The 13,207-nt window shown below is 35.4% G+C and overlaps 1 protein-coding gene across 1 annotated transcript; it reads right to left on the bottom strand.

The window, feature by feature from the left end:
* Positions 1 to 633: 633 nt before the first annotated feature.
* On the bottom strand, positions 634 to 2,187 carry LOC107950805 (transcription factor MYB14). The gene is made up of 2 exons (XM_016885760.2): positions 1,815 to 2,187; positions 634 to 1,479 (listed from the first exon to the last, which is right to left on the bottom strand). Exons 1-2 carry the CDS (start codon positions 1,993 to 1,995, stop codon positions 674 to 676), a joined length of 987 nt encoding a protein of 328 aa, XP_016741249.1. The 5' UTR covers positions 1,996 to 2,187; the 3' UTR covers positions 634 to 673.
* Positions 2,188 to 13,207: the final 11,020 nt, after the last annotated feature.

Raw genomic sequence — 13,207 nt, forward strand, 5'->3', positions numbered from 1 at the left:
CCAAACACGAATGATTTTTGACCTTTGTCAAAAGCTTGTACATGACCTACCCATAGTTCCCTGAGAAAGCTTTAGCTCTAACAACATTGAAAAGATGATTTACCTCTTTTAGTTTTCATTGATGTAGAGATGGGGGTGCAACCAGCTGTTTAGGGGAGAATTTAGAAAACTACTTTAAGCCTAAAAGATACGTTTTATATACAGACAGCTGGAGACTCATGTATATATATTGACATATTCCCACCACCACCCTTCCACTTTAAGGAAAATATATCCTACTGCAAGTCATTTTTTCCTGAAATACTTGATAAAAAAGCTACTGAAAAAAATCCTTGTTGTTTAGCGCTTTTATGCACTAGACTTGAATGCTACAGCAAGAGATATTGAATCTGAGAAGGAATCACATGGACCGAAAAATTGGGTTTCTTGAGAACACTAGCCGCGAGAACTAAAATTATTTCATACAAACTAAGAGTACTCATCATAAATTGGCTGGATTATATGAAAATATTTAAACAAAACTGGCTATTGAAGGGTTTTTTTTCTTCCTGCTTAACTTATGCATGTTAATTATGAACATGTATGATCAAAATTAATGACGCAGTGGAAAAGCGAAGCTAAAACTGCTATGTATACTAGGCAAAATAGTTAAATAAAGATGATTTGTTCATGATCAAGAAGAAATACCAACACCAAGAAAATCTATGAAAGGAACATCCTTTGTTTTGATGGAGTCATCATCTTGCTCCTGATGGGAATTGCTCGCTACTCTAATGTCTGTTAACTTTGATGCGTTATCGGTAAAGCTCGAAGACTCCTCCTTCACCACATCATTGCTATTTTCAAGTCCAAGGTACCGAAAAGGACTTGAAACAACCCTCCTGTAGTTTGGGAGACCAAATGCACTGAAATTTCTGAAGCTGCTACAATATGCTGAAGCATTTGAATGACACTTGTAAAGAGATTGGTCTAACAAATTTGAGCCCCCCATAGCCAATCCATGATCCCTTCCTGATAATTCGACTAAAGATGTATTGTTTGAAGCCATGGATGTAGATGAAGCGAAAGTCCATGATGGAGAAGAAGTAGAAGATGAGGATGTGACTGAGAAAATCTTATCTTTACTGGGGTTCTGGAATTCAAAAATCCTACTGTCTCCAAACCCAAATCTTGAGCTAAAACCCTCTTGACATCTTGATTTCCTTGGAGCAAAACATAGCTTGGAATCAATAAGACCATCTTGAAAGCTTCTCTTACCACATAACTTGGATTGTTCTCTTTGTTTTCTAGCCATTATAACATGCCAGTGATTCTTCACTGCATTATCAGTTCTACCAGGGAACAGTCTAGCAATAAGTGCCCATTTGTTACCATGAATACGGTGAGCAGCAAGGAGCCTTTCTTCTTCTTCTTCTGTAAATGGCCTTCTGTTGATTCTAGGGTCAAGTTGATTAAACCACCTCAATCTGCAGCTCTTCCCTATGAAATACATATACAAATAATATCAGATCATCCCCTTTGTTTAGAATCAGTTTACATGATTGATGATAAAGCAAATCAATAAAACAATTAGGGTTTTATGTTTCTCCTGTGTTATTAAAACTTTAAGATGTTGATGAATTAGGTAGAAGGGAGATATCTGATAAACGACATCATCGGTGTAGAAAAATAAATCTAAAATAGTAATCAAAAACTCAATCATAGAGGAAAAGACATGATGTTTTCTTATCTTTGCTTGAACAAGATGCAAAAGATTATGAAAAGTAAAGAAAAAACAAGAGAGTAAATAATAATAATAATAATTAGTTTAGTACCTGATCTTCCTTGGAGCTTTTCTGCAATAGAGTTCCAGTTTTGAGCACCATACTGTTGAACAAGTTGCCTGAGTTTTTCATCCTCAGCAGGCCTCCAGTGACCTCTAGGGCAACTAGTAGTCTTTACATCATCACTAGAATCCTCCATGGATAAATGATGGAACAAGGATAATTCTGTCATCAAGCAACACCAAAAGAGAAGTGGCCAACAAGATATATATATATATAAAGAGGAAGAAAAGGAAAATGAAAGGGAGAATAAGAAAGTGCGGTTGGTTTAGGGTTATGGATGGGAAGTCACTTTTGTTGGTTTTACACGACACATTAAGCCAATGTATCTCTATGTAGAACCACTGATTGACCCTTTCCTTGTTCTGCTATTGGCCCATGAACCACTCTATCTATATATTTTCCCAACTTTATATTTCCTTCAATATTGCTACTGCTACTAGCTACGCCCCTCTCTCTCTCTCTCTATATATATATATAGATGTATACATATCACTGTTTCTTACCATTTCAAGCCATGGTATTACGTTAAATCAAGCCTGGTGATTGGGGCACCTAGTCGTTTTTGTTAAAGGGACAGCTAGCTAGCTAGCTAGCTCTCCTGGTGCAAGCAAAGACTACTTTCTAATTACTTTGATTAACAAAGGGATCGATCTTGAATTATCACCTTTAATTAACTTACAATTCCTTTTCCTATGTTGCTTTTGTCATGCTACTAATGCATGGATGCCTTCACAACATTATTATAAATGAACATTTTAATAACACTAGCAGCAATTTTTTGTTCATATATTTAAGTCCATAAATCTAAAATAAAAAAAAAATTAGTTAAGCAATTACTAATGCTCAGATATAGCATAAAATTAAAAATTGAAATTCAATTAAAACCTAAATCAAGCTTCTTATTTGAAGCATTTTGATGTGTATTGCATTTGGAACACATAACTTGGAAGCAATGGCAAAAAGAAAAAATGGGTAAAATTCAAAGTTGTCATACACATATATATATATATTCCAGAATTGCAAACAAGATAATATTATGATTAGCTAGCATTTTAAAGCATGCACATGCACCATCTAAATCAGATGATTCCTAAATTAGGGATTTAATTTGTTTGTCTTGACATAATTAATTCTGATTTCCAGGAAAAGATATTATACTCTCTCTACCCAACTTTAAATCACCCATTTTCAGTACTCAAAATAAGCCATATCATGTTAACTTAGCTGTCAAAGTAATTCAAAATCTTCTTTTTTTTTGTTGTTGTTATCGTCGTTGTTATATGAACTAATGTTCCAAAATTAGAGTTTGGGTTTTTGTTGAACATTCTTTAAAATTTTAATGATAAATAAACAAAAGTGAATAAAAGAAAAACAACAGTGTTGATTTGTAATGACAAGTGAAGGCTAACTTCCAGGTTTGTTCAAGAAAAGCTTCCATTTGAAAATTGATGATGGCTGCCGTTGCACGCTTGTGTATCTTGTTATAGCAAAATGGCAGAGATCAGTAAAGCAAGGGCATTTGGAATAAGCTGCTTCAGTCCCTCCAATGGTGCATAAGGGATGCAAGCAGTAATTAAACAGGGTAGGTGTAAAATATTTGACTAAAATGACACTTGAACTTAATAGTGTTTTACAAGTGATAGCAGATAAATTTTTAAACATTTGATGGGGATTCCAATTAACCACCACCTCTTAAATATGGATCTGCAATTATTTTAAACAAATGTGATTTGTAAGGGTTCATGTAAATACCGTGCAAGGACAGCATCAAAGAAAAGTAAGGCTAAACCGTCTGCCTTTTCCCATACTTGCATGCAGATGGCAAGTCAAATACAAACGTTGAAACAAAAATTAACTTAATTATTATGTTAATTGCTTTTTCTTAACTGAATGAGATATCATACATTTGAAATCCCATTCCCATCTACCCTGAATCAACAATTTGGAAAGTGTCTAATTTGCATTTTTATTAATTTTTGTGAATTCGGTGATTGATCGAATTGTTCGTCCCAGGTCTTTTGGCTTTCATTTTTCTCTGATGACTGTTGTTTAGGTAGGGCAGGTTGGTCGATCAGGTTTCATGTACAAATCAGTGTAATAAACAGAGAACGAGTTTTGGAGTAGATTGCAATTTTAGAAATTTTATATTAATTAACAACAACCTGAATCACAGCATGTATAAACTCTAATGGTGGACTTCAAGGTGCTTTCTTTAATTTACGGAAATGATCCTCCAAACTTTATAATTTATTTCTCACCCTTCATTTGTTTCAAGACAAGTGGAGTAAGTTGTGAAATCTGAGAGAATATAGGTATGGGTATGATAATAAAGATCTGTATAATCTTTTGCTTCAAAAAATCCGCCAGAGTTTTAGCTAATAGTGATGCCAAGCGACAAGGTATAATGTAAAAAACATGATAAATAAACTCAAGATTAAGAAATAGATGATTGAGGACCACTTCCCCCACTCGCTGTGTGTGTGAGCAGATCATAAATAAGAAATTCGAAATATTGTTTAAGATCTCAAGTGTCCTAATTAATGGATGTGATGAGAAACTTATTTCTAATCACAATTTCCCACAACAGATTTCTGAATTTCATACTTAAACCAGTCCTAGGGATCAGAATTCAGATATCTTATTTTGTTGTTTACAAAGCAAACCTAGAATCTCATAGAATTATATTATTTGTTAAATGAGGAACAACCTAGAGATTAGGAGGCTTGAGATATGCTAACTGATCAGTGAATCTCAAAGCAATTTTAAGACGGAATTACTTATAATAGTAATAATTGCAAAATGATGCATGCCCTCTCTCACTTAATAATCACATTTAAAGCCACCTAATTAGAAATGGATTAAAATATGCCTATAGTATGTCTGCATTTTGTATTTTTAAGAATTTAGTTGTTTTATTTTTTAGATTTTAAAATTCAGGTTCAATTATTAGTACTCTTAAATTGATTTTTCTTACATTTTGAAATAAAAACAAAAGTACTCACTTGATAGTCAAGTAATTAAAAAAAGATATAATTAATTTAAATTGAACAAAACAAAATTAACAATTAAACCTGAATTTTAAAATTTGAAAAATGGAGAAATTAAATTCTTTAAAATGCAATTATATTTTAATTAGAGGTGCTCATGGGCTGGGCTCAACTAAAAAATTAGACCCATTTACTAGGCCTGGGCTCGGCCCAAAAAATGGGCCTAAAATTTTGCCTAAGCCCGACCAGGATAAAAATGCTAAAATCCGGACCCAACCTAGCCCGCCCGTATTAATTTTTATATTATTTTATATAATTTTTAAATATATATAATACATCAAAAATATTAAAAACATCAAAATAAATATTTCCGAACAAATTGAAATTAAATTTTAAAAAATATGTAGACTTAAATAACACTAAGAGAAATGCATCTTAACAAGCAAATGCCTCTAAAATAATAACAAAATTAACAAATGCCTTTAAAATAATAACAAGATTAACAATAAAATAAGTTTTATACAATATCCAAACAATAACAACAAAATAGTAGTAACATAATAGTAAAAAGATAGCAAAATAGGGAGAAAACAACAAGAAAATAACATTCAAAAATAATAAAAAAAAAAGAGCAGATTTTTTTCATTTAGTGAATTCAGGCTGGGCCCGGGCCAAAAATGCCTTACCAGAGACCCATCCCGTTTTTTAAACGGGCCTTATTTTTTTGTCCAAACTCTCTCACGTTTCGGGTGGCCGGACCCATGATCAGGTCTAATTTTAGCCTAGGAAATATTTTTTTTAGAATAATATTAGAAATCTTATATTTAGGAAATTACCGTATAAGATAAATGAGAATATAAAAATACCTCAAATATTACCATTTTAATTTCAAATTGTTCTCTCTTCCTGCTTCAAGTTTAAATGCCAAATGTGCTTGGTAAACATAAAATTGTTAACTTTTTTAAATTTATTTTCGGTCAAGTACCACCGTTTCATATTTATTCTTGTTCTATTTAGTAATAATTGATTTTTCTTATAATTTTTTAATTATATTGTAATTAATTGATAACCTCTTAAATAAATAAATAAATAAAAACTCAACAATGCCCTTTTGTCACGGGGCTAGACCTTTCGTCTCGCAAACCGTGCGGCCTTAGGCGATCTGTTTGCTCCAAACTCGCCTAAGTCAGCCTTTACGCCCAAAAGTGAGGATTCCTTAGAACTCCTCCAAGGCACCAATTTATATAGCGGAAGCGATTGTGCCAAAAGAAGCTACAAAAGAACAACAGAAAACCAAAGAAAGAATGCCCACAAAGTGTTTGAGTAAATGCTCAAGAATTCTATTACTCTTAAGAATTCAAGTTACAATGGATGAATCCAAATGAGGGGGAGGCTCTCTATTTATAGTTGAGCTCCCCCAAAACCGACGGTCAAGATACAATTACATCGACGGACGAGATTAAACATATCCCTTTATTTTAGGGATTTACAAGATATTGCATATCAAATCTAATCTAATCTTTACAAGATATGATTCTCTATATCTTCTAAGATTAGTTACCATATTAGCCTAAGTTGCCATCTCTTCGCTATCGGGCCAACCAGGCTTTAATCTGACAGGCTTCTCCAATATCTCTTTGAATCGAGCCAGTTCTCGTGGGCCAAATGATCCCCATCTAAGCAATAGACCTCCATTGGATGCATTTGGTGCGATGGTCACGGGCTTTGAACTGTGGCCCGTGACATTCTCCCCCACCCATTCTCGCAACGCCCTCGTTGCGACTTCTGAATGGCACTGACTCGATTCTCCTCAGTCTCGTCTCGATGCCTTAGCCTATCCCTTTCTTCGGGATTTTTGCCTCGGCTTACGTCGCTTCTTAACTCGAGCCGTCCTACTCGTCGCATTTACTCTGGTCAACTGTCCCACATGCATCACTTCTTTTCCTTTGAAGTCTGATGCACCACCCACCTCTCCCATAGGTGGAAGCCTTGTCGATGACTTGGTCAACTCCGACGCTTCACTCAACATTGGTCTCAGCTTCACTGTTTTCATCGCAACTCTTTCCTCTAAGTTCGATGACAAACTCACCTCTTCCTTGGGTGGAAGCCCCTCCGATGACTCACTAAGCTCAGACGTTGCCTTTCTTATGACTCCGGCTTGCTTTAAACAGTTCCCCAACTCATGCGGACCACGGCACAAGAAGCACTTTATTCGCTTCTTTTTGCTCCTCTTTGCCCTCTTGGCTTCGGCTTTTCCCTTACTCGAACCAAGCTTCTTGGGCTCCTTGTCTGCTCCATCGTTCCCCTCGATGACAGACTTTCTCGGACACTTTCGCAACCTATGCAGACCATGACACAAGAATCACTCCACTGGCTTCTTCTCGCTTTCGGCCTCCTTGGCTTCGACACCTCTTGTGCTCGAACCAAGTACCAAGGCCTTACCCACCGGCTTTCCTTAAGCGCGGATTTCCTCGAACATTTCTTCAACATGTATGGACCGTCCTAGAGAAAGCATTTTAGCTTGTCCCTTTTCTTCTTGGGTTTCTTCTTCCCAACTCGTGGTTTCCCATTACCACCATTGTCGCCGTTGCCATTGCCATCAACACTATCTTCCTTGTGATCCATTTCACATACGCCCCTTCCATCGGACTTGGAAGACCCAAGCTTGCCTTTCCCTAGACCAAGCTTTACCACAGACTCAACTACCGTCATGGCTTCCAACAGCTTTTGGACACCTCTTTGTTCCACCTCTTGTCTGACCCACGGCTTCAATCCATTCTAAAAAGCAAGCAACGCTTCTCTTTCGGTCACATCTGAAACTTGGAGCATAAGTTCCTTGAACTCTCGAACATACTCCCCCACTGTGCCCCGTTGCATTATCCCTTGCAACTTTGCCCGAACTTCTTCCTCGGTAAACTCTGGGTAAAACTGTCCCTTCAATTCGCATTGGAACTCTTGTCATGTTCCAATCTCACCTTGCCTTTTATCTGTGGTCCTGCCTCGCCACCATAAAAGCGCAATGTCAGTAAGAAACATTGAAGTAGTATTTACCTTAACCGCATCGTCCATGATGCCTTTGGCACGGAAGTAGTTTTCCATCCTCCACAAGAAATTGTCCACATCGCATACAGACCTTGTCCCCACAAACTCTTTCGGCTTCGGGACATCCTCGTTACTGGGTACTGCACTTGACACTCCTTTCCCCACGGTTGCTTGACACAAGGCCAGCTCTCCCTCGAGCTCCTCTATTCTTGTGCTCAAAGCCCTCGTCGTGGCCATTGTTTCCTCCTTCAAAGCCATCATCATGGCCTCGAGAGCATCGTTCCTCTCCGTCAGCTTCTTCCTTTGGGAATCTAGCAACTCTCGCACGTTATCCCTATAGGAAGTGAGACACTCGGTAACAAAGTCCCTGGACTGCTTCCTCAAGTCATCAATGCTTTCCCCAAGCGCATTGCCCGACTCTTTGGCATCCTCCATAGACTCCTCAAGTTTACCCACGCATTCCTCAACAGCCGACAGCATCTCCCTCAAAGACTTTATCGCCCACAATTGTTCAAATGCTTCTCTCGACATCCCAACGGTGCCTTCGAACCAACTCGAGTAACACTTGGCTCAAAACTTGGCTCTGATACCACTTGTCACGGGGCTAGACCTTTCGTCTCGCAAACCGTGCGGCCTTAGGCAATCTGTTTGCTCCAAACTCGCCTAAGTCAGCCTTTACGCCCAAAAGTGAGGATTCCTTAGAACTCCTCCAAGGCACCAATTTATATAGCGGAAGCGATTGTGCCAAAAGAAACTACAAAAGAACAATAGAAAACCAAAGAAAGAATGCCCACAAAGTGTTTGAGTAAATGCTCAAGAATTCTATTACTCTTAAGAATTCAAGTTACAATGGATGAATCCAAATGAGGGGGAGGCTCTCTATTTATAGTTGAGCTCCCCCAAAACCGACGGTCAAGATACAATTACATCGACGAACGAGATTAAACATATCCCTTTATTTTAGGGATTACAAGATATTGCATATCAAATCTAATCTAATCTTTACAAGATATGATTCCCTATATCTTCTAAGATTAGTTACCATATTAGCCTAAGTTGCCATCTCTTCACTATCGGGCCAACCAGGCTTTAATCTGACAGGCTTCTCCAATATCTCTTTGAATCGGGCCAGTTCTCGTGGGCCAAATGATCCCCATCTAAGCAATAGACCTCCATTGGATGCATTTGGTGCGATGGTCACGGGCTTTGAACTGTGGCCCGTGATACTTTTACAACACATCCATAATTTCAATTGAAATCTTACAAATAATATACTTTCAAAAAAAATTCATAATCAAATATTTACAATATATAAATAAATTAATATATATCCAAATTTATATCAAAATAATTTTAAACAGAGCTCCTACATTAGAAAAAATTGTAAGGTCTTTAACCTCTCAAATCAATGCCTCATTCACATACTATTATTATTTAATTAAGTTTTTTAAATCTAATAAATTGAAACAAACTTCAAATGGAAATATATATATATAAATTCAACGAATTTAATTTAATCTAAGTATATTAATTATGATATTACAACTTTGAAATATTTAAAAAGAGAAAAGAGTCGAAATAACTAATAACTTTTTATAAGTGAGTCCCATATAAAAGTGTTTATGAATTAGGTTGGGTCCAAGCATGATATTAATATGCTTTATTTTTGTCTAAGCCTAACCCGGTCCGCAATATGGACTTAAAATTTTGTCAAAGTTTGTCCATATTTGCAAAACACTAACCAAGCCCATTTTAGGCTCGTATATATTATTTTTTAATTTTCTTAAAAAATATCTATATATTATTTTAATTTAATATTTAATAATTTTATATATGTTTATTTATTGAAAATTTGTACAGTCATCTTAACATTATTTTGATGTTTACATTAGAGTAGAATTATATATTTCGTATAAGTGTAATTTTTTATGTGTTACAACTTACATAATAAAAAACTAAAATAATATAAAATATTATAAACTTAAAAAAAAGTTGTGCCGGGCTTGAGCCTTGAATGTTTAAGCATGAACCAGGTCCACATCTTAAACGAGTCTAATTTTTTTTTGCCTAAGCCCATTTTTCGAACCCCTCTAATATTTTAAGTAAACTTTTTAACCTGGACGGACGGCGGGGATTTGTGCACAAAATAGAAGGGTTTGAAATAGATATCAAACTGTAAATGCGATGCAGTTACTTGCACTGCCAAAATATCCATTTTAATTTCTTCCAACGTCATTTGTATAGAAAATTCACCCCCCTCCCAGCTTTAGTCAACAAGCAAACCCTCTTTCATATTCTTCCCAACCACACCTTGTTCCCTGTTTTAGCTTTTAAAGAGAAGACATCATATTGATGAAGAACAGCCAATTCCATAACAAACTTACTTTGACTCCTCGTATTTTTTGGGTATATTACTAACAGGGGAAATTAAAAAATTTAATTTTAAAAATCCTAAAATTTTGAAGAAATCAAAAGATACACCAATTATCGGACCGACGGAGAATATGAACAATCCCAAAACTAGCTTTTGTATTTAACCATTGTATAGCAGTTTGTAGGTTTTCGAATGTTGTTACCTTTCTTGTCACTCTCAATAAATGCTTATTGTTACATGGTAGTTGGTGGTGATGCTACCATCATTTAATCTTCTTTCTTCAAATGTTACTTTGAAATATAACGGGAATATGGAATATTTGGTCTTATTCATGGGGTAAATGAAGTAAGCCCATTATTTCTTTCCCTTTATCCCCACCTACCTTGGAAATATAAATGACTAAGTTGAATTATGCATATATAAATTGTCTAGGTTCAACTTATTACTTGCTAATTTTTACATAAATTCAATTACGAAAACAACACCAGTGTTCCATATAAACATGTATACTTTTACTTTGTTCAGGATCTTGTTTTTCAGTAAAAAGGGCGTTGCATTAGAAAAATCAATTGAAGGTACTGAAATTTATGAATAATTATTTAGGAGGTCCTCATGATATAGGATCAAAAACAATTTAGTCTTTTACAAAATAAATAAAGTTAATCTCAGCATTATTAAAAAGTGAGTGACTAAAGACAATTGATGATGCCATTGGCTATTTTCATTAATAAATTGTAAGTTAAGGAGCAATTTAGTTATTATAAGAATATATGAATCAATTTAGTACAGGTCAAAATAAATATGGTAGTTTAGTCCTTATATTATCATAAAGTGAGTAAATAAAGGCAATTGATGATAACATTAATTATTATTGTTAGTAAACTTACCTTAAATTAGTCCCTTTCAAAATAAGGAGTTTAGTCTCTATAATATTTGAAATTAAGCAAATAAAGCGATGTTAATAGAAACTAATGGGTTAGAGAATTGCTTCTAAAAGGTGAAAAATGGTTGTTGTTGATGGTGGTGTTCTTGCTAGGGAGAATGGCTTCCCAGGCTTGAGGAGTGTTGGTGGACATGTGACTAAAAAGGTGAGGCTACAAAAGGATGAGTCGCCTAATGAGGGTGGTACGAACATGGATTTCTTTCAAGGATAGTTTTATCAATTCTATTAATGGTGTGGAAGGAGAGAATTTTCTAAGATGCTGATGTGTTGAAAGAAACTGTAAGAGGCTTGCCTACTGTTAAATTTTCTAAGAGGGTGTATGAACTAGTGTATCAAAGCATGATGAGAACAGTCGTTTTGAAGCTTTTAGGAAGGAGCATCGGGTTTAATACTTTATCGAATAAACTTTACTTGATTGGGAAGCCTAAAGGTTAATTTTTAACTTATGTATCTTGAAAATGACTATTTTTTGGTTAAATTCAAATGTAACAAAGATTTCACTTCTGCTCTCTTTAAGGCGCCATGGATATTTTTGGGTATTACTTGATTGTTCAACCTTGGAGTTCATCTTTTCTACATCATAATCATATCCTTTGAATGTTGTTACTTGGGTTAGACTTTTTGTTTGTCTGGATCCTTGTACAAGAAAAGTCTGTTGAATGAGATTGGGATGATTGGTAATGTTACCAATATTGATTATAACATTGACAATGGTACTCAAGGTTGGTTTGTTAGGATGGTGGTGTGTGTTGATCTAAGTAAGCCACTTGTGTTGAAATTTGAGATTGAGGATAAAATTTAGAGGATCGAATATGAGTCTCTTCCTACAATATGTTTCAATTGTTGACATTATGGTCACTAGATTGTCGATTGTCTTGTGAGTAGAAAATAAATAGACGATGTAGAGGAGGTAGCCAAAGTCCCTATCAAGGAACCATCAATGGAGTACAAGGTGGCAATGGAAGACTATGGCTCATGGATGGTTGTTTAGAGGAGGATGAGAAAGCCAACTATGGAAGAATATGTGTTTGGAAATAATGCTGAAAATTAGGGATTTATGGGAATTGGATCGCTTTTCTAATTCATAGCTAATTTGGATGAGGAATTAAAGACACTAGGATTTAATATGCTAATGGGTGGTAATGAAGTGGGCCTTAGTTTGTCTTTTAGCGTTGGGTTGGTCAAGGGACTCAATGAGGTTCCAAGTGGTAAGTTCAAAAACAAAGGTAAGAGGGTTATAGGTTAGGGAGGTAATAATTGATTTTTACATGCTACTAGATTAGGTACATAGGAGGCTTTGAGCCCGATTAATTCTTCTAAGCTAAAGTTCAGGGCTCAATGTGGGCCAACGACTTTAAACATGGATAAACACTCAATGGTCATAATTTTTGAAAATTGTAATCCAAATATTACTATGGATAGGGATTTTTGTAGTTTGGTTAGGAGGGATGGAGAATCCTCAAATCTCCCTTCAACAAAATAGATGACTATAGTTAACTGGAATCTGGTGTGGAGAGAAATTAAAGGTCAGGGGGGACTAAAATAAACCACAAAAAAGAGAGCTAAAAGAAAATTCGAGAGGCTATAGAATTCATTGTAGTCAATCATGAGGATGTGTTGGGGGAAGGTAATGATGCGACGTAGATGGAGAACTTAGCATGTTCTGTTGCTAAGGTGGAGGCTAAAGGTTTGGAATTGTTGCAAGTTTGTTGTTTCAGCTTATTAGGAAATGTGTCTATATTGTAGTAAACATGTAATTATTTTTTGTGTATTTGAACGATGAATAAATAAATTTCCTATTTCATTATTATGTGTTTTGTATTTCTGTCTTTCATATTTTTCGTGCATAGCAAAATTGTGACAAGTAAATATTAGCTCATTGATTGTCTAAGTTCAAGCTGATGATAAGTGGCATTGTAAGAACGTTTACATTGAGAGAAAGACAACTTAATTCATTAGATAATCTAAACGATTTTGTTATTCCGTAAAAGAATCAAAGTGAGCATTTGATTCAAATATTGAGAAGGATTATTAT

Source organism: Gossypium hirsutum, chromosome D03, assembly GCF_007990345.1.
Source record: "Gossypium hirsutum isolate 1008001.06 chromosome D03, Gossypium_hirsutum_v2.1, whole genome shotgun sequence".
Classification (NCBI taxonomy): Eukaryota; Viridiplantae; Streptophyta; class Magnoliopsida; order Malvales; family Malvaceae; genus Gossypium; species Gossypium hirsutum.